Source organism: Grampus griseus (assembly GCF_964374135.1).
Source record: "Grampus griseus genome assembly, chromosome: 11".
Taxonomy (NCBI): domain Eukaryota; kingdom Metazoa; phylum Chordata; class Mammalia; order Artiodactyla; family Delphinidae; genus Grampus; species Grampus griseus.
In genome coordinates this window covers 12,347,690-12,374,690 of record NC_139005.1, presented here as the reverse complement: position 1 = coordinate 12,374,690, position 27,001 = coordinate 12,347,690, and the positions used below count along the sequence as shown (strand labels likewise).

The 27,001-nt window shown below is 38.9% G+C and overlaps 1 protein-coding gene across 1 annotated transcript in view; it reads right to left on the bottom strand.

Moving 5' to 3' along the window:
* Positions 1-27,001, bottom strand: part of DERA (deoxyribose-phosphate aldolase) — a 113,265-nt gene that overhangs the window by 26,108 nt on the left and 60,156 nt on the right. Inside the window, exon 6 of the mRNA XM_082665770.1 lies at positions 20,616-20,744. Within this exon, the coding sequence (XP_082521896.1) occupies positions 20,616-20,744 (129 nt within the window). The remainder of the gene's footprint in view (positions 1-20,615; positions 20,745-27,001) is intronic.

The window sequence follows — 27,001 nt, the reverse complement described above, 5'->3', positions numbered from 1 at the left end:
ACTGGGTCCTACCTGATATTTCTTCCTCCAACTGGAATCTCTCTAGCAAATAATTCAGAATTTATAACCTTGCTGTTATAAAGTGCCCAGTAACAATTATCCAACTTTCATTTGATTGGACCTATTTGGGGCACTAAGGAAAGGAATGTTTTGTCTGAAAAGTCCACACTGGAATTTCCTTTCTAAGCTCCCAAAGCACCTGAACACTTCACGAGTCTCCAGCCAAACGCCTCCTCCCCCCATTTCTGACCCTGGGGAGCACGAGACACAGCATTCAGTGTTAGGATTCTCGTACTAATTATCTCGTCCTCTTCAGAAGACTCTTCCTCTAATACCATTTACTCTCTTCTTCTCCTTCCTCAGCTGCATTTTCCCTCTTCCTACCTACTAACACCGTTCAAAGAGACCTAAATTCAGGCAAATCCTCTGGAAATTGGTGGGGTCCAGTAATCCCATATGGGTGTACAATTACCCGAACAATGATTGAATACATCTTTTTTTTTTTTTTACTTAAACAACTTTATTGGAGTATAATTGCTTTACATTGCTGTGTTAGTTTCTGCTGTATAACAAAGTGAATCAGCTATACATATACATATATCCTCATATCTCCTCCCTCTTGCATCTCCCTCCCACCCTCCCTATCCCACCCCTCTAGGTGGTCACAGAGCACCGAGCTGATCTCCCTGTGCTATGCGGCTGCTTCCCACTAGCTGTCTATTTCACATTTGGTAGTGTATATATGTCCATGCCACTCTCTCACTTCATCCCAGCTTACCCCTCCCCCTCCCCGTGTCCTCAAGTCTATTTTCTACATCTGTGATTTTATTCCTGTCCTGCCCCTAGGTTCTTCAGAACCTTTTTTTTTTTTTTAGATTCCATATATATGTGTCAGCATACAGTATTTGTTTTTCTCTTTCTGACTTACTTCACTCTGTATGACAGACTCTAGGTCCATCCACCTTACTACAAGTAACTCAATTTCATTTCTTTTTATGGCTGAGTAATATTCCATTGTATATATGTGCCACATCTTCTTTATCCATTCATCTGTCTATGGACACTTAGGTTGCTTCCATGGCCTCACTATTGTAAACAGAGCTGCAATAAACGCTGTGGTACATGACTCTTTTTGAATTATGGTTTTCTCAGGGTATATGCCCAGTAGTGGGATTGCTGGGTCGTATGGCAGTTCTATTTTTAGTTTCTAAAGGAACCTCCATACTGTTCTCCACAGTGGCTGTATCAATTTACATTCCTACCAACAGTGCAAGAGGGTTCCCTTTTCTCCACACCCTCTCCACCATTTATTGTTTGTAGATTTTTTGATGATGGCCATTCTGACCAGTGTGAGGTGATACTTCATTGTAGTTTTGATTTGCATTTCCCTAATGATTAGTGATGTTGAACATTCTTTCACGTGTTTGTTGGCAATCTGTATATCTTCTTTAGAGAAATGTCTATTTAGCTCTTCTGCCCATTTTTGGATTGGGTTGCTTGTTTTTTTGATATTGAGCTACATCAGCTGCTTGTATATTTCGGAGATTAATCCTTTGTCCGTTACTTCATTTGCAAATATTTTCTCCCATTCTGAGGGTTGTCTTTTTGTCTTGTTTATGGTTTCCTTTGCTGTGCAAAAGCTTTTAAGTTTCATTAGGTCCCATTTGTTTATTTTTGTTTTTATTTCCATTTCTCTACAAGGTGGGTCAAAAGGATCTTGCTGTGATTTATGTCATAGAGTGTTCTGCCTATGTTTTTCTCTAAGTGTTTTATAGTGTCTGGCCTTACACTTCGGTCTTTAATCCATTTTGAGTTTATTTTTGTGTATGGTGTTAGGGAGTGTTCTAGTTTCATTCTTTTACATGTAGCTGTCCAGTTTTCCCAGCACCACTTATTGAAGAGGCTGTCTTTTCTCCATTGTATATTCTTGCCTCCTTTATCAAAGATAAAGTGACCATATGTGCATGGGTTTATCTCTGGGCTTTCTATCCTGTTCCATTGATCTATATTTCTGTTTTTGTGACAGTACCATACTGTCTTGATTACTGTAGCTTTGTAGTCTGAAGTCAGGGAGCCTGATTCCTCCAGCTCCGTTTTTCCTTCTCAAGATTGCTTTGGCTATTCGGGGTCTTTTGTGTTTCCATGCAGACTGTGAAATTTTTTGTGCTAGTTCTGTGAAAAATGCCAGTGGTAGTTTGATAGGGATTGCACTGAATCTGTAGATTGCTTTGGGTAGTATAGTCATTTTCACAAGGTGGATTCTTCCAATCCAAGAACATGGTATATCTCTCCATCTGTTTGTATCATCTTTAATTTCTTTCATCAGTGTCTTATAGTTTTGTAAATACAGGTCTTTTTTCTCCTTAGGTAGGTTTCTTCCTAGGTATTTTATTCTTTTTGTCGCCATGGTAAATGGGAGTGTTCCCTTAATTTCTCTTTCAGATTTTTCATCATTAGTGTATAGGAATGCAAGAGGTTTCTGTGCATTAATTTTGTATCCTGCTACTTTACCAAATTCATAGATTAGCTCTAGTAGTTTTTTGGTAGCATCTTTAGGATTCTCTATGTATAATATCATGTCATCTGCAAACAGTGACAGTTTTCCTTCTTCTTGTCCAATTTGGATTCCTTTTATTTCTTTTTCTTCTCTGACTGCTGTGGCTACAACTTCCAAAACTATGTTGAATAACGGCAGTGAGAGTGGACATCCTTGCCTTGTTCCTGATCTTAGTGGAAATGCTTTCAGTTTTTCACCACTGAGAACGATGTTGGCTGTGGGTTTGGCATATATGGCCTTTATTATGTTGAGTTAAGTTCCCTCTATGCCAACTTTCTGGAGGGTTTTTATCATAAATGGGTGTTGGATTTTGTCGAAAGCTTTTTCTGCATCTACCGAGATGATCATATGGTTTTTCTCCTTCAATTTGTTAATATGGTTTACCACATTGATTGATTTGTGTACACTGAAGAATCCTTGTATTCCTGGGATAAACCCCACTTGATCATGGTGTATGATCCTTTTAATGTGCTGTTGGATTCTGTTTGCTAGTATTTTGTTGAGGATTTTTACATCTATGTTCATCAGAGATATTGGCCTGTAGTTTTCTTTCTTTGTGACATCCTTGTCTGGTTTTGGTATCAGGGTGATGGTGGCCTCGTAGAATGAGTTTGGGAGTGTTCCTCCCTCTGCTATGTTTTGGAAGAGTTTGAGAAGGGTAGGTGTTAGCTCTTCTCTAAATGTTTCATAGAATTCACCTGTGAAACCATCTGGTGCTGGGTTTTGGTTTGTTGGAAGATTTTTAATCAAGGTCTCAATTTCAGCTTGTGATTGGTCTGTTTATATTTCCTATTTTTTCCTGGTTCCGTCTCGGAAGGTTGTGCTTTTCTAAGAATTTGTCCATTTCTTACAGGTTGTCCATTTTATTGGCATAGAGTTGCTTGTAGTAATCTCTCATGATCCTTTGTATTTCTGCCGTGTCAGTTGTTACCTCTCCTTTTTCATTTCTAATTCTGTTGATTTGAGTCTTCGCCCTTTTTCTTCTTCATGAGTCTGGCTAATGGTTTATCGATTTGTTTATCTTCTCAAAGAACCAGCTCTTAGCTTTACTGATCTTTGCTATCATTTCCTTCATTTCTTATCTGATCTTTATGATTTCTTTCCTTCTGCTAATTTTGGGGGTTTTTTGTTCTTCTTTCTCTAATTGCTTTAGGTGTAAGGTTAGGTTGTTTATTTGAGATGTTTCTTGTTTCTTGAGGTAGGATTGTATAGCTATAAACTTCTCTCTTAGAACTGATTTTGCTGCATCCCATGGGTTTTGGGTCGTCGTGTTTTCGTTGTCATTTGTTTCTAGGTATTTTTTGATTTCCTCTTTGATTTCTTCAGTGATCTCTTGGTTATTTAGTAATGTATGGTTTAGCCTCCATGTGTTTGTATTTTTACAGTTTTTTTTTCCTGTAACTGATATCTAGTCTCATAGCATTGTGGTTGGGAAATATACTTGATACGATTTCAATTTTCTTAAATTCATCAAGGCTTGATTTGTGACCCAAGATATGACCTATCCTGGAGAATGTTCTATGAGCACTTGAGAAGAAAGTGTATTCTGCTGTTTTTGGATGGAATGTCCTATGTTATTTATTTTCATTTTGGATGATCCGTCCATTGGTGAAGGTGGGGTTTAAAGTCCCCTACTGTGATTGTGTTGCTGTCGATTTCCCCTTTTATGGCTGTTAGCATTTGCCTGATGTATTGAGGAGCTCCTATGATGGGTGCATAAATATTTACAATTGTTATATCTTCTTCTTGGATTGATCCCTTGATCATTATGTGGTGTCCTTCTTTGTGTCTTGTAATAGTCTTTATTTTAAAGTCTATTTTGCCTGATATGAGAATTGCTACTCCAGCTTTCTTTTGGTTTCCATTTGCATGAAATATCTTTTTTCATCCCTTCACTTTCAGTCTGTATGTGTCCCTAGGTCTGAAGTGGGTCTCTTGTAGACAGCATATATACGGGTCTTGTTTTTGTATCCATTCAGCCAGTCTATGTCTTTTGGTTGGAGCATTTAAATCATTTACATTTAAGCTAATTACCGATATGTATGTTCCTATTCCCATTTTCTTAATTGTTTTGGGTTCATTATTGTAGGTCTTTTCCTTCTCTTGTGTTTCCTGCCTAGAGAAGTTCCTTTAGCATGTGCTGTAAAGCTGGTATGGTGGTGCTGAATTCTCTTAGCTTTTCCTTGTCTATAAAGGTTTTAATTTCTCCATCGAATCTGAATGATATCCTTGCTGGGTAGAGTAATCTTAGTTGTAGGTTTTTCCCTTTCATCACTTTAAATACGTCCTGTCACTCCCTTCTGGCTTGCAGAGTTTCTGCTGAAAGATCAGCTGTTAACCTTATGGGGATTCCCTTGTATGTAATTTGTTGCTTTTCCCTTGCTGCTTTTAATATTTTTTCTTTGTATTTAATTTTTGATAGTTTGATTAATATGTGTCTTGGCATGTTTCTCCTTGGATTTATCCTGTATGGGATTCTGTGTGCTTCCTGGACTTGACTATTTTCTTTCCCATATTAGGGAGGTTTTCAACTATAATTTTTTCAAATATTTTCTCAGTCCCTTTCTTTTTCTCTTCTTCTTCTGGGACCGTGAATACATCCGTAAAAGCATCAAATACAGCGTCACCCAAGACCGTAAGACTGTGGCTTCCCAACGTCTGTCTCCTCTTTGTTTCTGAGGCTGAATCTCTTCCCTATCTGTGCACGAGCTGCTTTTTCTCTGAGTCAATTGCTTGAATAAAAATCCCAAGCTTTTCCAGTCTAGCCCTCAAGGAACAACCAAGGAAAACAGTAGTGGAGAAGGGTGGGTTTAACTGAAAAGTATAGTGAATTATAAGGGAGTCCCTGATCACCTCATGGGAGTCCGGATGTTAAAAAGCAAAGCGGGAAGAGAGAACCTGCCATGCCTGGGTGTGTGCTTATGGACAGAAGATGAAAATGAGAAATGTACTTCAAAAATAATTTCAGCAGAAAAAATATATTTAATAACCACTCAATTTAGAAAATACCACCTCTAATGAAAATGTCTCAAAGTAATAGTTTTAAGGATTTTCATTTTATATTTTTGAAAGGCATTATAATAATGAACACGGTGAGATGAGAACACCTGGAATGGCAGAAGAAAATCTGCTTTTTAACTGTCTAAGTTGTCTAGTCTGCAATCCTACTCAGAAACCTCTACATCTCTGAATGTGACTACACATAATATTATAAACTCTGAGGTAATTTACGTGCTTTTCCTTTTTATTAAAAAATAAACAGGAAAATTTTAATTATTCACTAGAATGTTAACATAAAACCAGTGTGATAGCAGCTAACGTTCTACAAACAGCCTTTTGCTGGCTGCATGTGACATGGATGATCTAAATTCTTTCCCATTTCATTGACTGTTCAGTGCCTCCCCCATTGTCCCTGCCGAACTTAGCAGCTGTGTAACATAGGAAACTTAACTTTCAATGCCCTAGTTAATGATAATTTTTTTACAAAAAGCATATTATAACACTCAATCTTGGGTCACTAGGAAAGCGAAGCATCATCCTGATAACTGAAGTAAAAACATGAATTTCCTTTTCCTCCCGAATCACCAAAATAACTGTATTCATTCTCCATTTTGCTTTATGTGCTTTGTCTTGCTAATGTTTTTAAACCGAAAAATAGCCTCTCTTTTATCTTCATAGTCTTGCTCAGATTTCCTTAAAAACTCCTTTCCTTGTTACAAGAACAGAAGGGTAGGGAAAAACTGGTGAGACTACGGTGGGTTCTGCAACAAGCCGACAACAGAATGAACAGGTGGAGGTCTTGTAATGGGAAGCAGAGGCTCAGCTTCCTGGGCTGGAAAAAGCCTTGTTTCTCTTGAATTCCCTAACCTGATAAAGTGCACCATGATAAGTTGTTCTGTCCTCTCCCTTCCCTGCTCAGCAGACAACCATTCACCAAGTACTATCCATTCCGCCCCCTTAATACCCGCCACGGCCGTCCACTCCTCTCCACCCCCCCGTACTGCCCCGGTTCAGCTCCTCGTCCTGGTTGGCCAGACTGCTACAACAGCTTCCTAACAGCTTCCCCGCCTCCAGCCCAAATCCATTGCCCCTAAAGTGGAAATCTGATCACTGCTCCAGTACTGCAGAGAGCAGTAAGGGAGGAAGAGGAGCCTGGAGTAAGGATGTCTTATTGATCTCTATCCCTTGTGCCTGGCACATGGTGGAGGAATAAATGGATGAATGAATTAAGCGATTGCTCATTTCCCGGCTATAAACTTTCAAAGGCTAAAAACTCTCCACACCCACAGATGGGAACACAAACTCCATAGCATGGCCATAAGCCCCAGACAGCTTACCTGCTTCCTCCTCCGCTTCTCCCACCACTTCTCCACCCCAATCATACCAGCGTTCTCACCATGACATGCTCTTCACCGGTATAAAAGGGCACGTGCTTCTCTGCCTGAAACGCCCTTCCTCTACCTCTGCACCTAATGACTCCTCCACAAAGGCCACTTGCTTTGCAAACCCATCCATGAGTCCTCCAGAGGGTTCGCCAGGTTCCTGCAGCCCCAGCGCAAGAGTCCCTTTGGCCTCTGGGCTCCCGACAGGGCAAACCATAAACCCCATTTTCACCTCCTCACCAGACTAAAAGATTTTTAGTGTTTAAAGGGAAGGAGCTACATCTTACTTATTTTTCTCTCCCTCATCCTTCTCCAGTGTCCAGAATAGCACTGATAAACATTAGATGTTCATGAAATACTTGCTGGATGAGCCCATTCGAGGGAAACAAACACCCTAGGTATTAGGATGACAGAAAACCTAGCCCTTCTCTTCCCAACTAGCCCTTCCCCCAGCCCCTCCGTCTTCACCACAGCTGTTACCACCCCTCACCCCCTCATTTCCTCCCATCCCCCCAGCACAGCTTGGAACTGTGGGGAGTCCCCATTCAAACCCTAAACCTAATAACTTGCAGATGGAAGGAGGAGAGACCTCAATACTATCAAGGCGGCAGAAGGATGAAAAATATTCCTAGACACCTAATTAGAAATACAAATTCACGTCCTTCCAAAAAAAAACCATTGTCACGTGTCAGTTAGGACGTACAGAACTACTGCTGCAGAGCTAAACTTCAGTTATTCTGTCTGCTAAACTCAGGCCTGGCAGAGAGAGCAAATAACCACTTATGATCTTGTTTCTGTGGGAATATAGGTTCAGAGTTCCCAACAAGCCATCTGTAACTACAGGGACAATCAGCCTGTTCATTGTGGAGTATCTTTGTTAAAGGTTTTTCCCCTTGAATTTGAAATTCTCTCTCTGAATAATTTCTAAACTATCAGGGTGAGTGGAAAAACTTCTTGTCTTAACACCAGGAAACCTAGATTCCGGATCAGAGGCTCTCATTCCTGCCTACACAGTAGACACACCAGGAGAAGATTTTAAAAAGTACTGATTCCATTCAAGACCATTAAAATCAGAACCTCTGGGTGGTAGGATCTTTTCACCAGTTTATGGAAGAAGCACTTCAGGATATTCTGATTTGCAGTCTGGGCTGAGAACCTCGTTCTAGACCGTGTTTTGACTTATCTGTTCTGGGGTAAATTCCTTCTGAATCTGACTTTCCTGGATCTCGGTTTTCTCACCTATAAAATGAAAGCTTTGAGATGAACAAGATTCTTTATGAGCCTTCCCAGTTTTCAAAGCATTTAGAACTTTTATGAGTTAATTTTTTAATGTTTAGCTGCTCTATTTCTCTTGGCTTATCTGACAATGTACAAGTCAAGAAAAAACAGTCAGGAATCTGCAAAGATCTTTTAGTGACTGAGACAGAAGGAGTTGCAGGCAAAATTCCAATTTGAAAAGTATGTTGCCCACATACTCAACTAGTTCCTGGGAGGACAAAAGTTACATATACAATCACTCAATTTTATAGATTTTTTTTTTAGAGCCATTATGTTCAAATTTTTAAAAAGGAAAAGAAAAGAAAAAAGTTTCCATACTATAATATTTCACTCCCTCAGATATGTAGTTTTATCATTCTAACAATGACTTTTTTGCACATGCTTCCATTAAAGCCATGACTGCAGAATAAGCTGATGATTTCAATAACGCCCCCTCGCTCCTGAAATCTTTTTGTTCAATAGCTCACTGAGCAATTTAACATACAGGGTCCCTAATTTCTTTATTCTAGGGATGGCATTATAACCTTTGTCTTGCTTCAACCAATTTTTCTCTTAGTTAACACATCTTTCCAAGTTTAAAATATTTTTTTTCATTGATTTGGCTTATAAAGTAAACCTAGAAACTTGCAAATATTTTTTGAAAAACAAAGAAATGCAGAAGAAAAGAGAATACAGGAGAATTGCTTGCTCCATTTTATAATATTACAGCACATTGTGTAGTCTTGTGTCAGTATTTATTATCATTTAGTTTACGATACATAATAACTTTGGATTACTGATGCTTGTAGTATTACTCACTCTGTGTCTTGGACTGTTTGAAGATCTGTATTTTTATTACAAAGTCCAATAAAAATAAAGTGAAAAACCCATAGGTCCCAAAGCTGATTCCTGGCTTGTGCTGTATGTCACTCCTTTCCAATCTAAAAAGTGTTTCCTTCTACTGTTAGTCTCTGTCTCTTGCTCATAAGCAAATTTATCTCCTAATGCCCCATTCTTTATTTTAGCCATTAATCTCCCATTGAGAACCTTACCAAATGCTTTTTGCAGATAAAAATATTCAGTATCTACTAGATTTCCCCTATCCACAAAGCCAACCAACATTGCTTAGAGGGAAAAATCAATCTTTTGTACCTGAATTTAAGTCTGCTGGTTTGACTCAAAGTATTTTTCTCGAACTTCTTCAGGTCTTTACAGGAAATAATAGAACCACAGTGCAAGAACCCCACTTCTCTTGTTATGGGTTGAACTGTGCCCCCTAAAAATATATGCTGAAGTTCCAAACCCCAGTACCTCAGAAAGTGACCTATTTGAAAATAGCATCATTGCAAACGCAATTACTTAAGTAAAGGTAAGGTCTTACTAAGTAAGGTGGGCCATTACATGGTGGATGTCCTTATAAGAAGAGAAGAGATGCAGAAATACACAGGGAGAAGATGACCATGTGATGATGGAAGCAGGGATTGGAGTGATGCCTCTATAAGCCAAGGAATGCCAAGTATTGCCAGCCAGCACCAGAAGCTTTCTAGCAGGAAAGGATTCTCCGCTGCAGATTTCAGAGGCAGCACGGCCCTGTGGACACCTTGATTTTGGACGTCTACCCTCCAGAACCATGAGAATAAATGTCTGTTGTTTTAAGCCACCGAGTTTGAGGTACTTTGTTATGGCAATCCTAGAAAACCAACACCCTCCCTCTTTTCCCATTAATTCCATATTTGGGGGCCCTGTCTAGAAATCTACCCAGAAATTTCTCACACATGCACAACCTGTGTGTGTGCGTGCGTGTAAAATATTTTTCTCCTCTAGGATCAGACGCGACTCCAAAGGATCACATTTAATGTTTAGGTCCAAAGAGTCACATAAAACGTTTCTTCTTCTAGGATCACACTTGACTCCAAAGCAGAAAGCACCCCAATGGTTGCTGCGTATCATGTATCTAACACTGGCTCCATCGGGCTGTCGCCCAGCCTGTGCTTTGAACACCTCCTACCTCCTGACATGGCCCATCCAAGTTCCAGAATACTTGAACTTTAACAAAACGCTGCTTTATACCAGGCCAAAATCCATCTTCCTATAACTTCTAAAAGATGGTCCCAGCCCTCCTACCTTGGAGTAATAGATAACAATCATGCTTTTTCATCATTTTTTGTGTATATATGTGTGTACAAGTATTTGAACTCAATACCACAGCCCCGATGATCGTGCTTCTCCTAAATAAGGCGCCCCTATCTTTTGCATCACTCTTCATGGGAAGGTTTCAACTTCCCTCATCCCACGCTACAATACCACACGCTCCAATACCATTCCCGTCCTCTGCACCCTTTCACCTCATCCCTCTGCTCCTTCATTCTTACACTGTCCTCAGCCTTGTCCTCTCTCCTTCTCCTTCCTCAAGTGGACAAGAAAAAGGTCCACTTCCACTGTCACTCCCTAGCTGTTCCCTGGGCACCCCAGGGAGGGGAATCTGAAAACAAACAAAAACCTTAGTACAGAACTCAAGTAGCAGTTGATAAGCATGACCCTGCTCACGTGCCAAGTGTATCATCATGGAACCATCAGCAGCGCAGGTGGACACAAAATTACAGTGGAAGCCGCCTGAGGTCAGGGTCCTCTTGCAACTTTCCTTTCCATTTCAACGAGGATTTGCTGTGGGCCCATCACAGGTGGGGCTCTAGGCTTGCTTTCAACTTGCTCTTTCATGTGTACTTCATGTCCACCACCCCCTAGAGTTTTTCTCCAAACGGTCTATTGTCTTATTTTTCTTGTCCTCAATAGAAAAGTACAGCTCAATATATAAATCTCATTCAGTGACTCCAGAAAGACATCTGTGCCTCCAAAGGTTAAACACAGCTTAAACGTATCTTACATGATTCAGATCAACTGCAGGGTGGAGAGCAGAACTGCACGATAACTAAAGCATGGAATTTGGAGTCCAGAGTCCTCCAGAATCCTGCCACGTCCTAAATGCGTGGCCCTGGTCTCGTCACTTAACTTCCGAGCTTCAGGCCTCCAGCCACTCAACACTGATAAGGTACCTCCCCTACTTCCCTCTTAAAACAACTTCAAAAAGAACTCAGTAAACTACTAACTTCACATGATTTGCTAACCTTTATTCACGAAATCATTCAACAAATATGTTTATCAAGTATCTACCTGGTACAAAGTACTGAGGGACCCATTCGAGGATTCCAATTTCCCAGCATTTAAGAGTTTGCTAAAAGATCAGTAACTACCTGGCACAGACGTTAAAGAGTAAGTAACAAAAGTTAACGTGTTAGGAATTAAAGACAAATGAATAACAGAATCTCAGAGACATGAGCAACTACCTATAGGTCTCACCTCTATGTCGTATACCAGAATTTCATTAAGAAAAATCCCTTATTCTTTTGCTGAGAAAATACAAATTTCTTTAAAAAAATGAATTTTATGCATGTTGTTTACAAAGGTATCTATTGATGTCCTTGTACCTGATAACCTAACCCATCAATGAGCATTTTCTAGGCACTTGTTACGTGCGAGCCTTTGTGCCGGGAACTTCTCTAGGCAAAGCCAGGTCTGTAGAAGGCAGTCATGTGCTTTGGGAATAAGGTGGGTTACATTTAAAAAAAATTTCACACAGTAAAATTTTACACAGGCTAGTATACAACACACAAAAAACTAAGCTTTCAAGCTTTCCCTTTTTTTTTTTCCCTCCAGAAGCCCAGCCGTGAAGAGCCACAGAAAATGCTTTATGCTTAAATGTATAGACTTAACCTTTTATAAAAATGACATGCATAGACCAAAATGCACCATCAGTAGTTCCTGTACTGCTGGGAGGCCAGAAAACATGATAACTCCTCTCTTCTGCAGTTTTTTACTTTGCACTCAAGAAAGGATGGGGAGGGCGTGGGTGAGTGAAGGTAAACTTCCTGATATTTTTGCTTGGGGCCTTGAATTTAAATTGCCTCCTTGAATGAGATGGCAAGTTAATTAGTTTTTACCCTGTAAGTGGTTTAATTTTCAGGGCTAGTTTAAGGAACTGTAAATAAATTTACACTTTAAATTCTTTACCTCTTAACCTAATGCACATCTATATTCTTCTGCTTTCCCCTGTGATAAACTTTCAACTGAAGCATACTTTTTCATAAATTAAATGCTTTCCTATGAAAGGCAAGATCTTACTTCAAAAACAAAAACAAACAAACAAAAAAAAACAGGCTGGAACACCCCAGGGGTCTGTATGTGCCATCTGGATCAATACTCCTCGAGAATACAAAGATTTGCAGCCTAAGATGAAGGACTCAGTGTGACTTCTGACAATCTTTAGAAAAATAAATCTACACGGTCTTTTATTCCACTATTTGGTTCATATTTTTAAATTTTTTAAATGTTTTTAAAAAAATCTTAGATGTTAATTTGCTATTAATCACAGCACTTTTTAGGATTTTGGTTTCCTTTAGTCATAGCAAGTTTCCCACTATTTTCCCCCTTTATTTTATTTACTTAATGGCTTCCCTCCTATTTTTGTCTATTTCTTTGCTTCATCTCATTGTTTCTGTATTACTTTGACCTTATTGGGTTGAATTTCGAGTATTCCCTCCCCTGGTTCCTACTTTTTTCATTTTTCATTTCCTATATGTTACAAAATCCCAGCCAAGTTCAAAACTCATTTTGCATTCCCTTCAAGGTCTGCTTTTCTCAAGCCCCATATTTTTATGTTAGTACTCTTCCCACAGATCTTCATCAGCAATTCAAACCTGATGACATTATGATTGCATCTTTAGTGCTTTTCTACTCCAACCTTATTTATCATGCCTGCATTATTTCCAAAGATAAGGTCTAGCATAACTTCAGAGCAGAGCTTGTTAGCTGTTGCATGTGTGCAAACAGTCCAGGCTACTGAAAGATAAAGCCACTTTTCTACATTCCGGCATTATTCTTAATGTGTGCATTTGCTGGGCTGAAATCCCTTAGCAGGTCAGCTTTTGACTTCTCTTTTCTATAAGCATGTTTCCCTTTCTATCTTACTTCCTATCACCTTGTTCTTGGCTTGTTTGATGAAAAAAATATGGCTCTCGTTTCTCTTCCCTGATTATTTTCCCTTCAAACCGTTTATTCCCACCTCACCTTCTCCTTTATTTATATTTCTCTCACCACATTTCCACTAATGTAAAAGTAAGATCCATTTTCAATGACCAAAAAGCCAAGGCAAAAAGTTCTCCTTGGTCTTTTCCTTGCTTCTAGAACTTTCTGAGAATCCTACAAAACTTTTATACATCATACCACTGCTTGGATTGCCTAAGCCATACTTTGTATATATAATCTCCTTGTCAAAGGTATACATTTTCTATCTTTTTTTCAATTAAAATAAAAACTCTCAAAATAACATGTCCAAACTTTACAAGGTGGTGGCACATCTGGGAAGATGAATCTAGACCTAATCTAATCTAATTTCACTTTGCCTATTTTCACTCTTCCTTACCTCTGTCTGTCTTTCTCACTGACTCATTGGTGTATTCCAAAATATTTCCTTAGGCTCTCCTAGATGTCAGGCAGGGTAGCAATCAAAGGGGAATACAGATAAGTAAGATAATTCTTGGCCTCAAGGAGGTTCATAGTTTTATAAAAAAAACTAAGAGGTAAAACAACTGATGGTGATACTAGATGACAAATGCTACTGGTATTTATATACCAGTATTAATTCTCCTGGTATTATATACCTAAGAGAAGGACAGTATGAACAATTAATTCTGCCTTTAAAGGATAATAGAGAGATTTGACAGAGTAGGAAAAGCTCACTTAAATCTTTAAAAACAGCTAACAGGAGGGGAGAAGGCTATAAGAGATACAGAAAATGATATAACAAAGACAGAAATACCTGGGATGTTACAAATAGCAAAAATGACCGTACAGAATAGCAGCAAAGATAGCCTTTTAACTGATGTTCTTATTTTACCATGGGAGAGTACCTGCCTCGTAGAGTTGTTGTGAAGGTTAAATGTAAATATATATGAAGCCCTTAAAATAGTACCTGTCACACGGTAAATGCTCAAGAAATGTTACCTATTATTACCGTTGTATTATACATTATACCACATATATTTCATCTATGCAAAATGTTTTATTGACTTATTTTTTTCTGGTTCCTGGCTCGGTTCTGGATCATTGTGGCTGCTGAATAAGTGACCGTATACATGTCTGAAGAGCTGAGGTGGCTGCTACCGCTTCCACTGTAAAAGAATCAGGAGCAATGACAACCATGGCTAAGAACTGTGCCGTAAGAAAAAGAAACTGGGCCACGTCTAATTGCGATTCTCAACGAATCAGATATTCTTTGCACCTTTCTTTTTTAAGACAGAGTCAAAAGCCAGCAAAAGAAGTTCATATGTAAGACTCAATGAACAATCCTACGAATACAGGAAGCTTTGGGATCAGTACACAGTGTAATCCAGCTCAATAGCTTTCACCTCCTACAGTTACACCACAGGTCACATACATTACTTCATCTGAAGTTATAATCAGATTAATTTATTTGTTCAAGGTCACAAATTCTGCAAGATAGAGCAAGAGTCCAGGTCTTCTAACTCCTATGAACATGGCTCCTTCCCCTAAAACATTCTGAGAGATTCCTAAACAAGAATAAACCAAAAGGAGGCTACGAATCACTTATTTGAGCAAAAATATAAACACACCCTGGCTAAGATTTTACTGACAATGATGTATGATACTAGACTAACGTAGTTATGTATTTCCACCTTGCTCTCTTTAGAGAACTGTGTTTGAGAGAATAATCGAAATGGCTATCAAAGTTGTAAGATAAAAATTATTATGAATGTAAATGACAAACCCCTTTCCTTTTGAGATTTATGATGCTAAATTAATGGGAAAACAAAAGCCATGAAGAATTCCAGACATGTGAGAAGAAATGTTACCAGACTTGCCCTCCTGCTATAAATAACTATATAACTGAGCAAAATACATAAGGCAACTATTTTTAGGCATTGGGAAATAGGCAGCTCAAGATACAGACCTTAAGATAATTAAGATATACAAATAAGCAGACAAGGACTTTAATCAGCTGTTACAAATATGTTCAAGGACTTTAAAGAAAGAATGATCTCAATGAGTGAAAAAATGGGAAATAGCAGAAAAATTAGAATTCTAAAAAAGAATAAATGGATTCTAAAACTAAAAATGTTCAGGAGCATAAATTTCAATGGATGGGCATAAAAGTAAATTTTAGGTGGAAAGTAAGGGTCAATGAACTTGAAGAAAGATCCACGTATATTAGCCACACAGAAAAACAGAGGCGGGGGAGAAAGATTAAAATTAAAATGAATAGGCGCCAGTAAGCTGTGAGACAATATCTAACACTCAGGTGCTTGGGTCCTAGAAGGAAAGAGAGTGGGGCAGAGAAGTCCTAAAACAACAACCTACAAATCCAAGAAGCTCAGCAAACTACAAGCAGGATGAATACAAAGAAACCCACACTTAGGCACCTCACAGTCAAATTAGTGAAAAACAAAGATAAAGAGAAAATACTGACTGGGTAGTTGATAAAACATTACTTATAAGAAAACAAGAAGAAATAGAATTCCAAGAAATGGAATGATATGGTTAAGCACTGAAATAAAAATAAAACTGTAACCTGAAACTCTATATTCAGCAAACCATCCTTGAAAAATGGGAGTGAAATAAAGACATTTTCCAATGAACAAAATCTGAGAGAATTAATCACCAGCAGACTACAGGAAGGATAAAAGATGGAAATGACATGTAGAAGACTAGTTTTACTTAGTTTTTTTCCTTTTAATTTCCTTAAAAGACAAATGACTGTCAAAACAAAAATCACATCATTTTGAGGAATAGTTTATAAATAGTTGGAAGAAGAAGTACATTAAAATAATTCAAAGGACTAATGAGGGTGCAAATGGAACTGCTGTAAGGTTTTTACATTTGTGCCATTTGAAGTGTAAAGTGGAATACAGGCATACCTTATTTTATTGTGCTTTGCTTTACTGCGCTTTGCATTATTACACTTTACAGATATTGCATTTTCTACAAATTGAAGGTGTGTGGCAACCCTGCAACAAGCAAGTCTGTTGGCACCATTTTTCCAACAGCAGTTGCTCACTCTGTGTCTCTGTGCCACATTTTGGTAATTCTTGAAATATTTCAAAAATTTTCATTACTATTATATTTGTTACAGTGATCTGTGATCAGAAATCTTTGATGTTACTACTGCAAAAAAACATTACAACTCTTTGAAGGCACAAATGATGGTTAGCATTTTTTGCAATAAAGTATTTTTTAACTAAGGTATGTATATATTTTTTTGACATAATGCTATAGTACACTTAATAGATTATAGTACAGTGTAAACATAACTTTTATATGAACTGGGAAACCAAAAAATTCATGTGATTTGCTTTATTGCAATATTCGCTTCATTGCAGTGGTCTGGACCCAAACTTGCACTATCTCTATGGTACATGTGTAATGTTAATTCTAAGTAGACTGTGATAAGTTAAGAATGCATACTGTAATTTGCTAGAGCAACTACTAGAAAAATACAAAGAGGTTGTAGATAAAAAGCCAATAGAAAAAATAAAAATGAAGTGTTGTATCTGATGAATCCAAAAGGTGGCATGAAAAGAGGAACAAAAATAGATCAGAACAAGGAGGAAGCAAATGGCAAGATGATGCAGTTAAATCCTATCATATCAATAATTATGTGAAGTGTATATGGACAAAACATTTAAATTAAAAAGCAGAGAATACCACAATGAATTTTTAAAAAATCTGTCTCTAAGGGATAACTTTAAATATATAAACACAGATGGGTTGAAAATAAAAGGATGGGAAAAAGATATACCATGCAAATGGTAAGCACAAGAAAGCCGGTGTGGCTAGAGTAATATTAGACAAAGTGGGGGCTTCCCTGGTGGCGCAGTGGTTGAGAGTCTGCCTGCCGATGCAGGGGACACGGGTTCGTGCCCCGGTCCAGGAAGATCCCACATGCTGCAGAGCGGCTGGGCCCGTGAGCTATGGCCGCTGAGCATGTGCGTCTGGAGCCTGTGCTCCGCAACAGGAGAGGCCACAGCAGTGAGAGGCCCGCGTACCGCAAAAAAAAAAAAAAAATTAGACAAAGTGAACATTCAGACAAAGGTCTAGTACCAGAGATAACAAGGGACATGTCATAATGATGAATATGCTAATTCAACAGGTAAACATACCAATCCTAAAAGTGTCTATACTTAACAACAGAGCTCCAGAGCTCCATAATAAAGTTAGAAAAAGCTGACAAAACTAAAAGGATAAGTATGCAGATCCACAATCATATCTGGAGATGTTAACAGCCCTCTCAGCAATTAATAGAAAAAGGACGCCAAAGTGAAACCAAGCAAATCAGATCTAAAAAGTGTGATCAACCAACTTGAACTCTTTGAAAAGACTAATAAAACTGGCAGACCCCTAGCGAGACTATTTTCTACCAAAATGAAACAAAGAACAGTAACAACAGAAAACAAAAATGACCAATATCGGGAATAAAAAAGGAGACATAACCATAGACCCTACAGACATCAGACTAACAAGAGAATATTACAAACACTTCAGACCAATAAATTTAGCAACTCATATATGTGTACAATGAAAAGCCACTAAGCAAACTCCTTATACATAGAACAACGTGACAGATCTCACAGCTATTACCTCGGGGGTGGGGGAGGGGGAACAAGCACAAAAGAGTACATACTATATAAGTATGATGTTCTAAAACTGGCAAGCTAATCTATAGTGATAAAATCAGGTCAGTTATTGCACCTGGAGCGGAAGGTAGAAAGAGTGGAACTGACTGCAAAAGGGAACAAAGGATATTCTGGTATGACGGAATATACAAATTGTCAAAACTCATCATATCATACACTTGAACTTTATTGAATGTAAATTTACCTCAGTGAAGTTGATTTTGAAGAAAACAAAAACAGTTTTAAAAAATACGACAGAAATAGGATGAAACATGAGTTTAGTCCATAAATTTTTTTAATTTAAAAAATCTTTCAAAACATACTTCGTTTATGTTATGTACCTTCTTAACAAAATAGGAAGCATAAACTGTGGGCCAGGAAGTGCATGATACTTCACAAAGATGTGCCTTTAATTCATGATAAGACCTAGCACAGTGCCTTGGGAGACAGCTGGGTTACAACTGAAAAAGCAATACACCTGAAGCCAGAAGACCTGGGTTCAAATAATGACTTATGTGATCAATTAGCTGTGAACCTTAGGCAAGTCTCTCCATCTTAAGTTTCTTCATCAACTACAGGGCTGGTGTGAAGGTGAAGAAATATTATTATAACGTATCTAGTAAAACACCTCACAGACAAAGTTATATTACTCACAGTAATAGACGCTGATTAGATGAAGAAACGAAGGAGATAAACAATGACATGGACATGGATACAAGCCAACAGGAACAGGGGAGAGCGTGTTTCTAGTCACATTTCTGTTTGTGGCTGTGATGGGTGGGATGGAGGATGGAACAGAAGTGTCCAAGCACGAGGACCTAATACCATGTTCCTATCCTATGCAGTAGGTGCAGGGAGGAGGACAGGGTTGGCTGCCGGCCCAGAATGAATATACTTTCACTGTGACCTGGATCCCGGCATTCTGGGCTAACTCCCTTGTCCTGGTGAGGAGCGTGAAAAGGGAGGCTACTTGTCTACCTAAGACTCCAATGGGCTTTGCCCAGGTTCCCTCTATTACTGGGGGCCTCTGAAATGCCAACATAACTGATGACCCACTCTTTAAAGTGATCCACTCTTCCCTATCCTTGGGTTTTCAGAGTTTTGTTCTAAATAAAACAAGCAGAGCAGAGATCTTTTGGATACAGCAGCAGTGAACAGAGTAACAGCTTCATTAATGCCTAGTTGGCTGATAGAGTTCCAGGGAACGATGCTTTGTCTGAGTCTTCAAAAAGTGCACGAGTAGAAAAATCTAGAGGGTGACCACAACAAAGGCCCAGATTTAAGACCTGAGAAGTCACGTATCTTCCAAACATGGAGCCACTAGTAGGGCACCTAAAAATCCAATACTGAGTCACAGGATAGTATCTGATAGAGGTTTTAACAGATCACTATGAGGGCATGCAGAGGGGATAATAAACCAAGTGGTGGGGGAGGAAGCAGTATTGGGGAAATATCCTCGAGAAGAGTGACAACTACGCTGAATCTAAAGATGTTCAAGAGCTATTTGGGCAAAAGGCATTCCAGGCAGGGATACCGCAGGTACAAAGACTCCAAAGGATTGGACGGTGCCATGTGCAGAGCACAGCGGGTAATTCCAGAGAGCTGGAGCATATGGTATGCAGGGAAAAGGAGGCGATGGCAGAGGCACAGGCAGGGTCTGGAGAAAGACCCTTTCTATTTTTATTTTTTGGCCGTGCCACACAGCTTGCAGGATCTTAGTTCCCCAATCAGGGATCGAACCTGGGCCCCTTGCAGTGGAAGTGTGGAGTCCTAACCACTGGACCACCAGGGAATTCCCTGGGAAGGTCCTTTTTTAAAGTCGGGCTGAAGGAATTTATATTGTATCTTGAAAATGAAGGGGAGCCACTGAAGGATTTTCAGCAAGCAGTACCATAACCAAACTGGCATTTTAAAGAGATCATTCTGGCAGCAGTGTGGAGAACAGATTGAAAGGGACAGAAGTAGAGACAGGGAAAACGAGTTAGGAGACCGGAAGTGATCCGTGTGGGGAGTGACAGTGGTCTAAGAGAGCAGCACACAGAACGGAGCGAGGACATATTAGATACGGTAAAAAAGTAGAACTCCCGAGAATCGTTCACTGATTCACATGAAGGTGAGAAAAGGCAATCCAGCAGGACTCCCAAGTTTCAGGCTTGGGCATATGACTGGTTAGACATGCTGTTGGTAAAGATAAAGAATAAGTCAAGCTACATTTGAAAATATAAAAAACAAGGACACTGCCCTAAATTTAAGAAGAAAAAATTAACACAAACAAAGCACAGGCTGCCTTAGACAGTATGGAGATGGATCTCTGAGAAAAATCAAACCCTAAATTCACAGAGGGGAAGAAGTCAGTTAAGGAAATTTCTGTCTAACATATGTTGATGAATGAATAATCAAAGAATAACACAGAAGGCAATTCACTAACAAGAGAGCCATCTACTGCCTTACAAGGATAGTGCAATGATAAAATGCCACTAAAAAACGTGGAAGAAAGCCAAGTTTGCGAACACTTCCCACTGCACACGTATTCATAAAGTATCTGACGCCCCACCAACACAAACTCCAAGTGGTCAGCACTTGCAGCTAACAGCCAAATGCTCTGACTCACTTATTCCTTCTAAAAACATCAATGCAGTATATACCATCATTTCAATATAAAACCTGGCTTACCTGCCATCATGGCTATCATACTGGCTTTATAGACGTTCGTAAGAGATCCAAGTTCTCCTGTTGCTAAGATGGTTTTGAGACGAGCCTCCCCACAGGCCTTGCGAAACTGACGAATCTCATCATACAGGGCTGGGGAAGGAAATAATTGAGGCAGTTACAAAGCAGGCAAGTGATAACGTAACCTGGCAGCCGTTCAGAGCTGGTAGAACCCATCTCAGACTTAGGAAACATAAACCATTTGTCACTTTCTAAAAATCACCCCAATTTAATATCACCTCAAGCATTCTGTTGCAGTTCACATCCTGTTACAAGGAATGCTTAGTTTGCTATCCTGAAACTCTTTCTATGCCCTGGCCCAAGGTCCTGAGCCATGGAACTTTTAAAATATCATTATAATGACATGGAAATTACAAATAGTTTTTACTGCTTCCATATGATGGTTACTTACAATAAAAAAGAAATCCATCTACCAGATACACAGGGGTATGCTACTTTGCAAACTGAAGAAAAAAATCCTCAGGTCCTTATTAATTCTCACATTCACACAAAATAAGTTCTCTTGTTGGAATATAAAGCAGGCCTTTCCTGAGAGCTCTGCTAATGGTAATAAAGACATAAGAGCTTGCCCCACTATCTGCCAGGGTATGTGTCTATATATCGGACTAAAAAGTGTTGAGCCAGGGAGTGATGGATATATGTACACAAATCCAGCTGTAGAGGAATTCAGAGATGCAGCTTTGAATCTATTAACCTCTGACCCCAATAGCACATTTGGCTTTCTAGAACTCCATATAGGACTCTGAAAGCAGCTGGATTTAAAAAAAAAAAAAATTAGTCTCAAGTCAGCAAACTCAGTCAAACCATGAAAGTTATAATAAGATAAACAAAACTTGTCTTCTCAATCCTAGAAAACTTGAACTTAACCTGAACCTCGACAGTGAAAACTGAACACAAATAAAGGCAAGGATTCTATTACAAGATGCACAGTAAAGTCCAGTGTTCGTTGCCTCCAAGAGGTACCCACAGGCTTTTTAAGAAAGAATTGAATAGTTTCACAAATCCCTAATAATCAATAGTTTTGAGTATTAGAGACCATCTGAGATGCCACACCTCCCACCTTACCCTGTGCATCCCACATAAACTATGACAAAATCATCTTACCCACACATCCAATATGACAACATGTGAGAATGGTATAAACAGCCAAAGAATATGTGGCAATAACAATTTATATTCTCTGAACTCAGAGCATGAATCTTGGATGGAATGACATTTATTGAGTTACCAAATCTAAAAAGAGAAAGTTGTCCACTAAGAACTAATGACAAGGAAATCTCTTGATCTAAAAATTCAAGAAGGCTAGGGACTTCACTGGTGCTCAAATGGTAAGCCTCTGTGCGTCCACGGCAGGGGACAGGGGTTTGATACCTGGTCGGGGAACTAAGATCCCACATGCTGTGCTGTGTGGCCAAAAGAAAAACAAAAATTCAAGGAAATCAAAAAATAACTAGAAACAAATGACAAGGAAAACTCGGTGACCCAAAGCCTATGGGATGCAGCAAAAGCAGTTCTAAGAGGGAACTTTATAGCTATAAAAGCCTACCTCAAGAAACAAGAAAAATCTCAAATAAACAATCTAAACTTACACCTAAAGGAACTAGAGAAAGAAGAAAACACAAAACCCAAAGTTAGCAGAAAGAAAGAAATCATACAGATGAGAGCAGAAAAAAATTAAATAGAAACAAAGAAAATAATAGCAAAGATCAATAAAACTAAAAGCTGGTTCTTTGAGAAGATAAACAAAATTGATAAACCATTAGCCAGGCTCATCAAGAAAAAGAGGGAGAGGACTCAAATTGATAAATTAGAAATGAAAAAGGAGAAGTTACAACAGACACCACAGAAATACAAAGCATCCTAAGAGACTACTACAAGCAACTCTATGCCAATAAAATGGACAACCTGGAAGAAATGGACAAATTCTTAGAAAGGCATAACCTTCCAAGGCTGAACCAGGAAGAAATAGAAAATATGAACAGACCAATCACAAGCACTGAAATTGAAACTGTGATTAAAAATCTTCCAACAAACAAAAGTCCAGGACCAGATGGCTTCACAGGTGAATTCTATCAAACATTTAGAGAAGCACTAACACCCATCCTTCTCAAACTCTTCCAAAAAACTGCAGAGGAAGGAACACTCCCAAACTCATTCTATGAGGCCACCATCACCCTGATACCAAAACCAGACAAAGATACTACAAAGAAAGAAAATTACAGAACAATATCAGTGATGAATAGAGATGCAAAAATTCTCAACAAAATACTAGCAAACAGAATCCAACAACACATTAAAAGGATCATACACCATGATCAAGTGGGTTTTATCCCAGGAATGCAAGGATTCTTCAATATACACAAATCAATCAATGTGATACACCATATTAACAAATTGAAGAAGAAAAACCATATGATCATCTCAATAGATTCAGAGAAAGCTTTTGACAAAATTCAACAAATGAATCAACAGACAAAGGATTAATCTCCAAAATATATAAACAGCTCATGCAGCTCAATATTAAAAAAACAAACAACCCAATCCAAAAATGGGCAGAAGATCTAAATAGACACTTCTCCAAAGAAGACATACAGATGGCCAAGAAGCACATGAAAAGCTGCTCAACATCACTAATTATTAAAGAAATGATAATCAAAACTACAATGAGGTATCACCTCACACCAGTTAGAATGGGCTTCACCAGAAAATCTACAAACAACAAATTCTGGAGAGTGTATGGAGAAAAGGGAACCCTCTTGCACTGTTGGTGGGAATGTAAACTGATACAGCCACTATGGAGAACAGTATGGAGGTTCCTTAAGAAACTAAAAATAGAATTACCATATGATCCAGCAATCCCACTACTGGGCATATACCCAGAGAAAACCGTAATTCAAAAAGTCACATGCACCCCAATGTTCACTGCAGCACTATTTACAATAGCCAGGTCATGGAAGCAACCTAAATGCCCATCAACGGCCGAATGGATAAACAGAAGTAGTACATATATACAATGGAATATTACTCAGCCATAAAAAGGAACGAAATAGGGTCATTTGTTGAGACATGGATGGATCTAGAGACGGTCATACAGAGTGAAGTAAGTCAGAAAGAGAAAAACAAATATCGTATATTAATGCATATATGTGGAACCTAGAAAAATGGTACAGATGAACTGGTTTGCAGGGCAGAAATTGAGACACAGATGTAGAGAACAAACGTATGGACACCAAGGGGGGAAAGCGGAGGGGGATGGGGGTGTGTGATGAATTGGGCGACTGGGATTGACATGTATACACTTGATATGTATAAAATTGATGACTAATAAGAACCTGCTGTACAAAAAAATAAATAAAATTAATTTTTTTTAAAAAAAGAAGAAGGCTAATGTGCAGTTAACTTATGATTTAATTAATGATTTTTCTTCCTAGTACAATGTTGCCATCAAAAGCAAGCTTAAGAGTGAAACCAATGTGGATTTAAAACCCAACTCCGTCACTTCCTGTGTGACCTCAGGCAAGTTATCTCTCTCAGCTCACTTCCATCCTTAAAGAGTCAATAACAATATTTACTTTATAGGGTTATATGAGGATTAAAAGAGAAGATATATATACAGTGCTTCACACATTGCCTGTCTTACTGTAAGCACTCAAAAAGTTTAATCATCAAGCTCAGAATTCTAGTAAAATGAGTTTTCACTAAGTGTTGTGTGATAAAAGTCAAATCGTGCTGCATGGCCTGACCCAGCCAACTCTTTGTACTGCACCGAAATTTTGCTATACGGATTAGTGCTTACAACCAGCGAGCCATCAGATAAGGCTTGAAAATATTTTATCACAGCATTTGTTAAAGTGAACTTTGGCCTGTGGAGCAAAATTCTTAAAACATTGATCCTGAGCATGTTGATGAACAAAATTACCACCAGCCTTTTTCTGAAACATATTACCTTTTGACCCAGTGAATTTCTTCACCTACAGTTAAAATTAACCAGAAAAAACAGATGTATTTTATGACTCAATTATCAGCCACCTGGAGTTTACGCTTTTTAATCCATGATCCAAACAGAATGAACCAAAAATGGTCACTTCAAGCTTAACTGGATTTAACAAATATGGAACTAGTGCCTTCTGATTCTTTAACTGCCAACTCCTCAAATCATTTTACTGACCTATTTCACCACATAACAGGATCAAGGTTTTCTGAGCAAATAACTTAAACCTTTAAAGATCAACATTGGGAAAGTTGTTATTTGTTTCTGTTACCATTCTGCCCAGAGTATACCAGGACAATTACATCAAGAAGCACACACCAGGTCTAGCCTTTTTAAAGCGTTGCCTGGGCTCCATCAAATGAATGCTTCTCCTTGGTCCTTTGAATCTTACTGAGTGATGCAAAGATGAAGAACAGTTAGGGGTTTTCATCAGTACTGCAGCAACAGCAATGGCAGCCGATCCAAGAGTCCAGTGGCCACCAGCCAGCAGCACGGTACCCGTGCTGGCCGGTGGAAGCAACACCGGCAGTGGCCCTGTAAGCAGACTCTTCCTGTGGCACAGCTGGCTTATTCTCAGCTCCCCACTCTTTCATGGTCCTGCTTGTTTTCTAAGCCTGGTTCTCCAGGCTTCCCACTGATTCAGTGAGCTACTCTACATCCTCCTAATGAATCCCTTTTCAGCTTAATCAGAATTGTTTTCATTAGTTTTTAACCCACGACTCCAGTATAACACACACAGAAGACTGGGGAAGTATGGTGTAGTGGGCAACAGTGTGGGTGCTCCGACGGCCTGGATTCAGATCCTAGTTCTAAACTAATGTGTTGTTTGATCTGCACAAAATTACTTAACCGTTGCCTTGGTTTTCTCATCTATAAAATGGGGATAATAGAGGTTCACATATTTTGTGGAGTTATTTCGAGCATTAAATAGGTTACTACACATTAAAAGTTCTAAGGACAGTATCCAGCACCTAGTTAACAATCAGGGAACATCAGTCACTTGTTCTCCTGCTGCTGGTAGTGGCGGTGATGCTGTTACAGTTTCTGCTGAGTGCTTATCACGTTCAGAGCACAAAGGGACTGACAAAAGCAGAGGACACCATGATCTACGTTTCCTAAGGAACATAAGATCGACCGCTTTGGGGCACTAGAGCAGAAGCCTAGTTTACTATATCACAAACTTCTTTTAGCTTTGTTTAACTCAGAGCCGCCCGTGCTCCTTTGGGTAGCAGAGACTGCTGGTATAAGACAGTTCTGGCTACTTGCTAGTCATGTAAACTTGTAGGAATTACAATTCTCCAAGCCTAAATTACTTAGGGGGCTTCAGTTTGCTCAGATATTTTGGGGAAGAGTAAATAGAATACATGCAGCTAGGAGAGTACCAGGCATTTGCTAAGCATTTAGTTATTCCACTAGTTTTCTATATTTTTCCTTATGTAGTTTCTGAAATCCAAAAATTACTTTAAAAAACAAATCAAAGCAAGTACTGTCCTAATACTTATAAAAATATACTTAGAATTTACAGCTCTTACTTACAAAAAAAATAAATAAATAAACCATTTCACTCCAACACAAACCATGGAAGCCACAAGAAGCACAGGTAGCTCTGAACACCTGGCATTGCAGTAACAGTCACCCTGGAAACTAGATAAATGCCATATGCAAATCAAAGCAACTTGATGGCTTAAATGTAACCTCGTCAACCTCAAATCATAATCAAATCAACTTTCACTTTCCTTTCAATATGAATAAGCAAAACAATGAAAAACCTAATGGGTGGGTTTCCTCCTCATTTGCAGGAAAGGACAGCAGCAGGATGTACGTTTATATAATTGCTACAGGACTACATATGTGGAGGAAATTACAAGTGAAGTAATAAGTTCAGGAGATCCTCCTTCCAAAAAATTCCTCATTAGGAATCATTACCCAACAGAATTAAAAATCCTCCAAGTTTTCAAAGCATCTTCCTTCAAAAATTCTCAAAGTGTTGTCTACACATTGAGGGACGCTCTTACCAGTGAGGGTTGGGAATTCTGGAAAACTTGGTAAGCACAGCCAGCCTGAGTACGCAGTACTGGGCCAGGGAGACAGCCTGCAGGGTCGAGAGACTGCTACATACAAGGGAATTGAGCAAATAAGTAACTATACTGATGAAAATGGGAGGAAAATTTCTCACTGACAAGAAAAAGAGGCATAAATATAGAAAAGGAGAGGGCAAGAATAACCATGTGCTGTTGGCTTGTAATGGAAGTTATCCGTGCGAACTCATGTTTCTAAGACAGATAGATAGATAGACAGATGTATGCGTGTTTTATGTGTATTGTATACATTCACATAT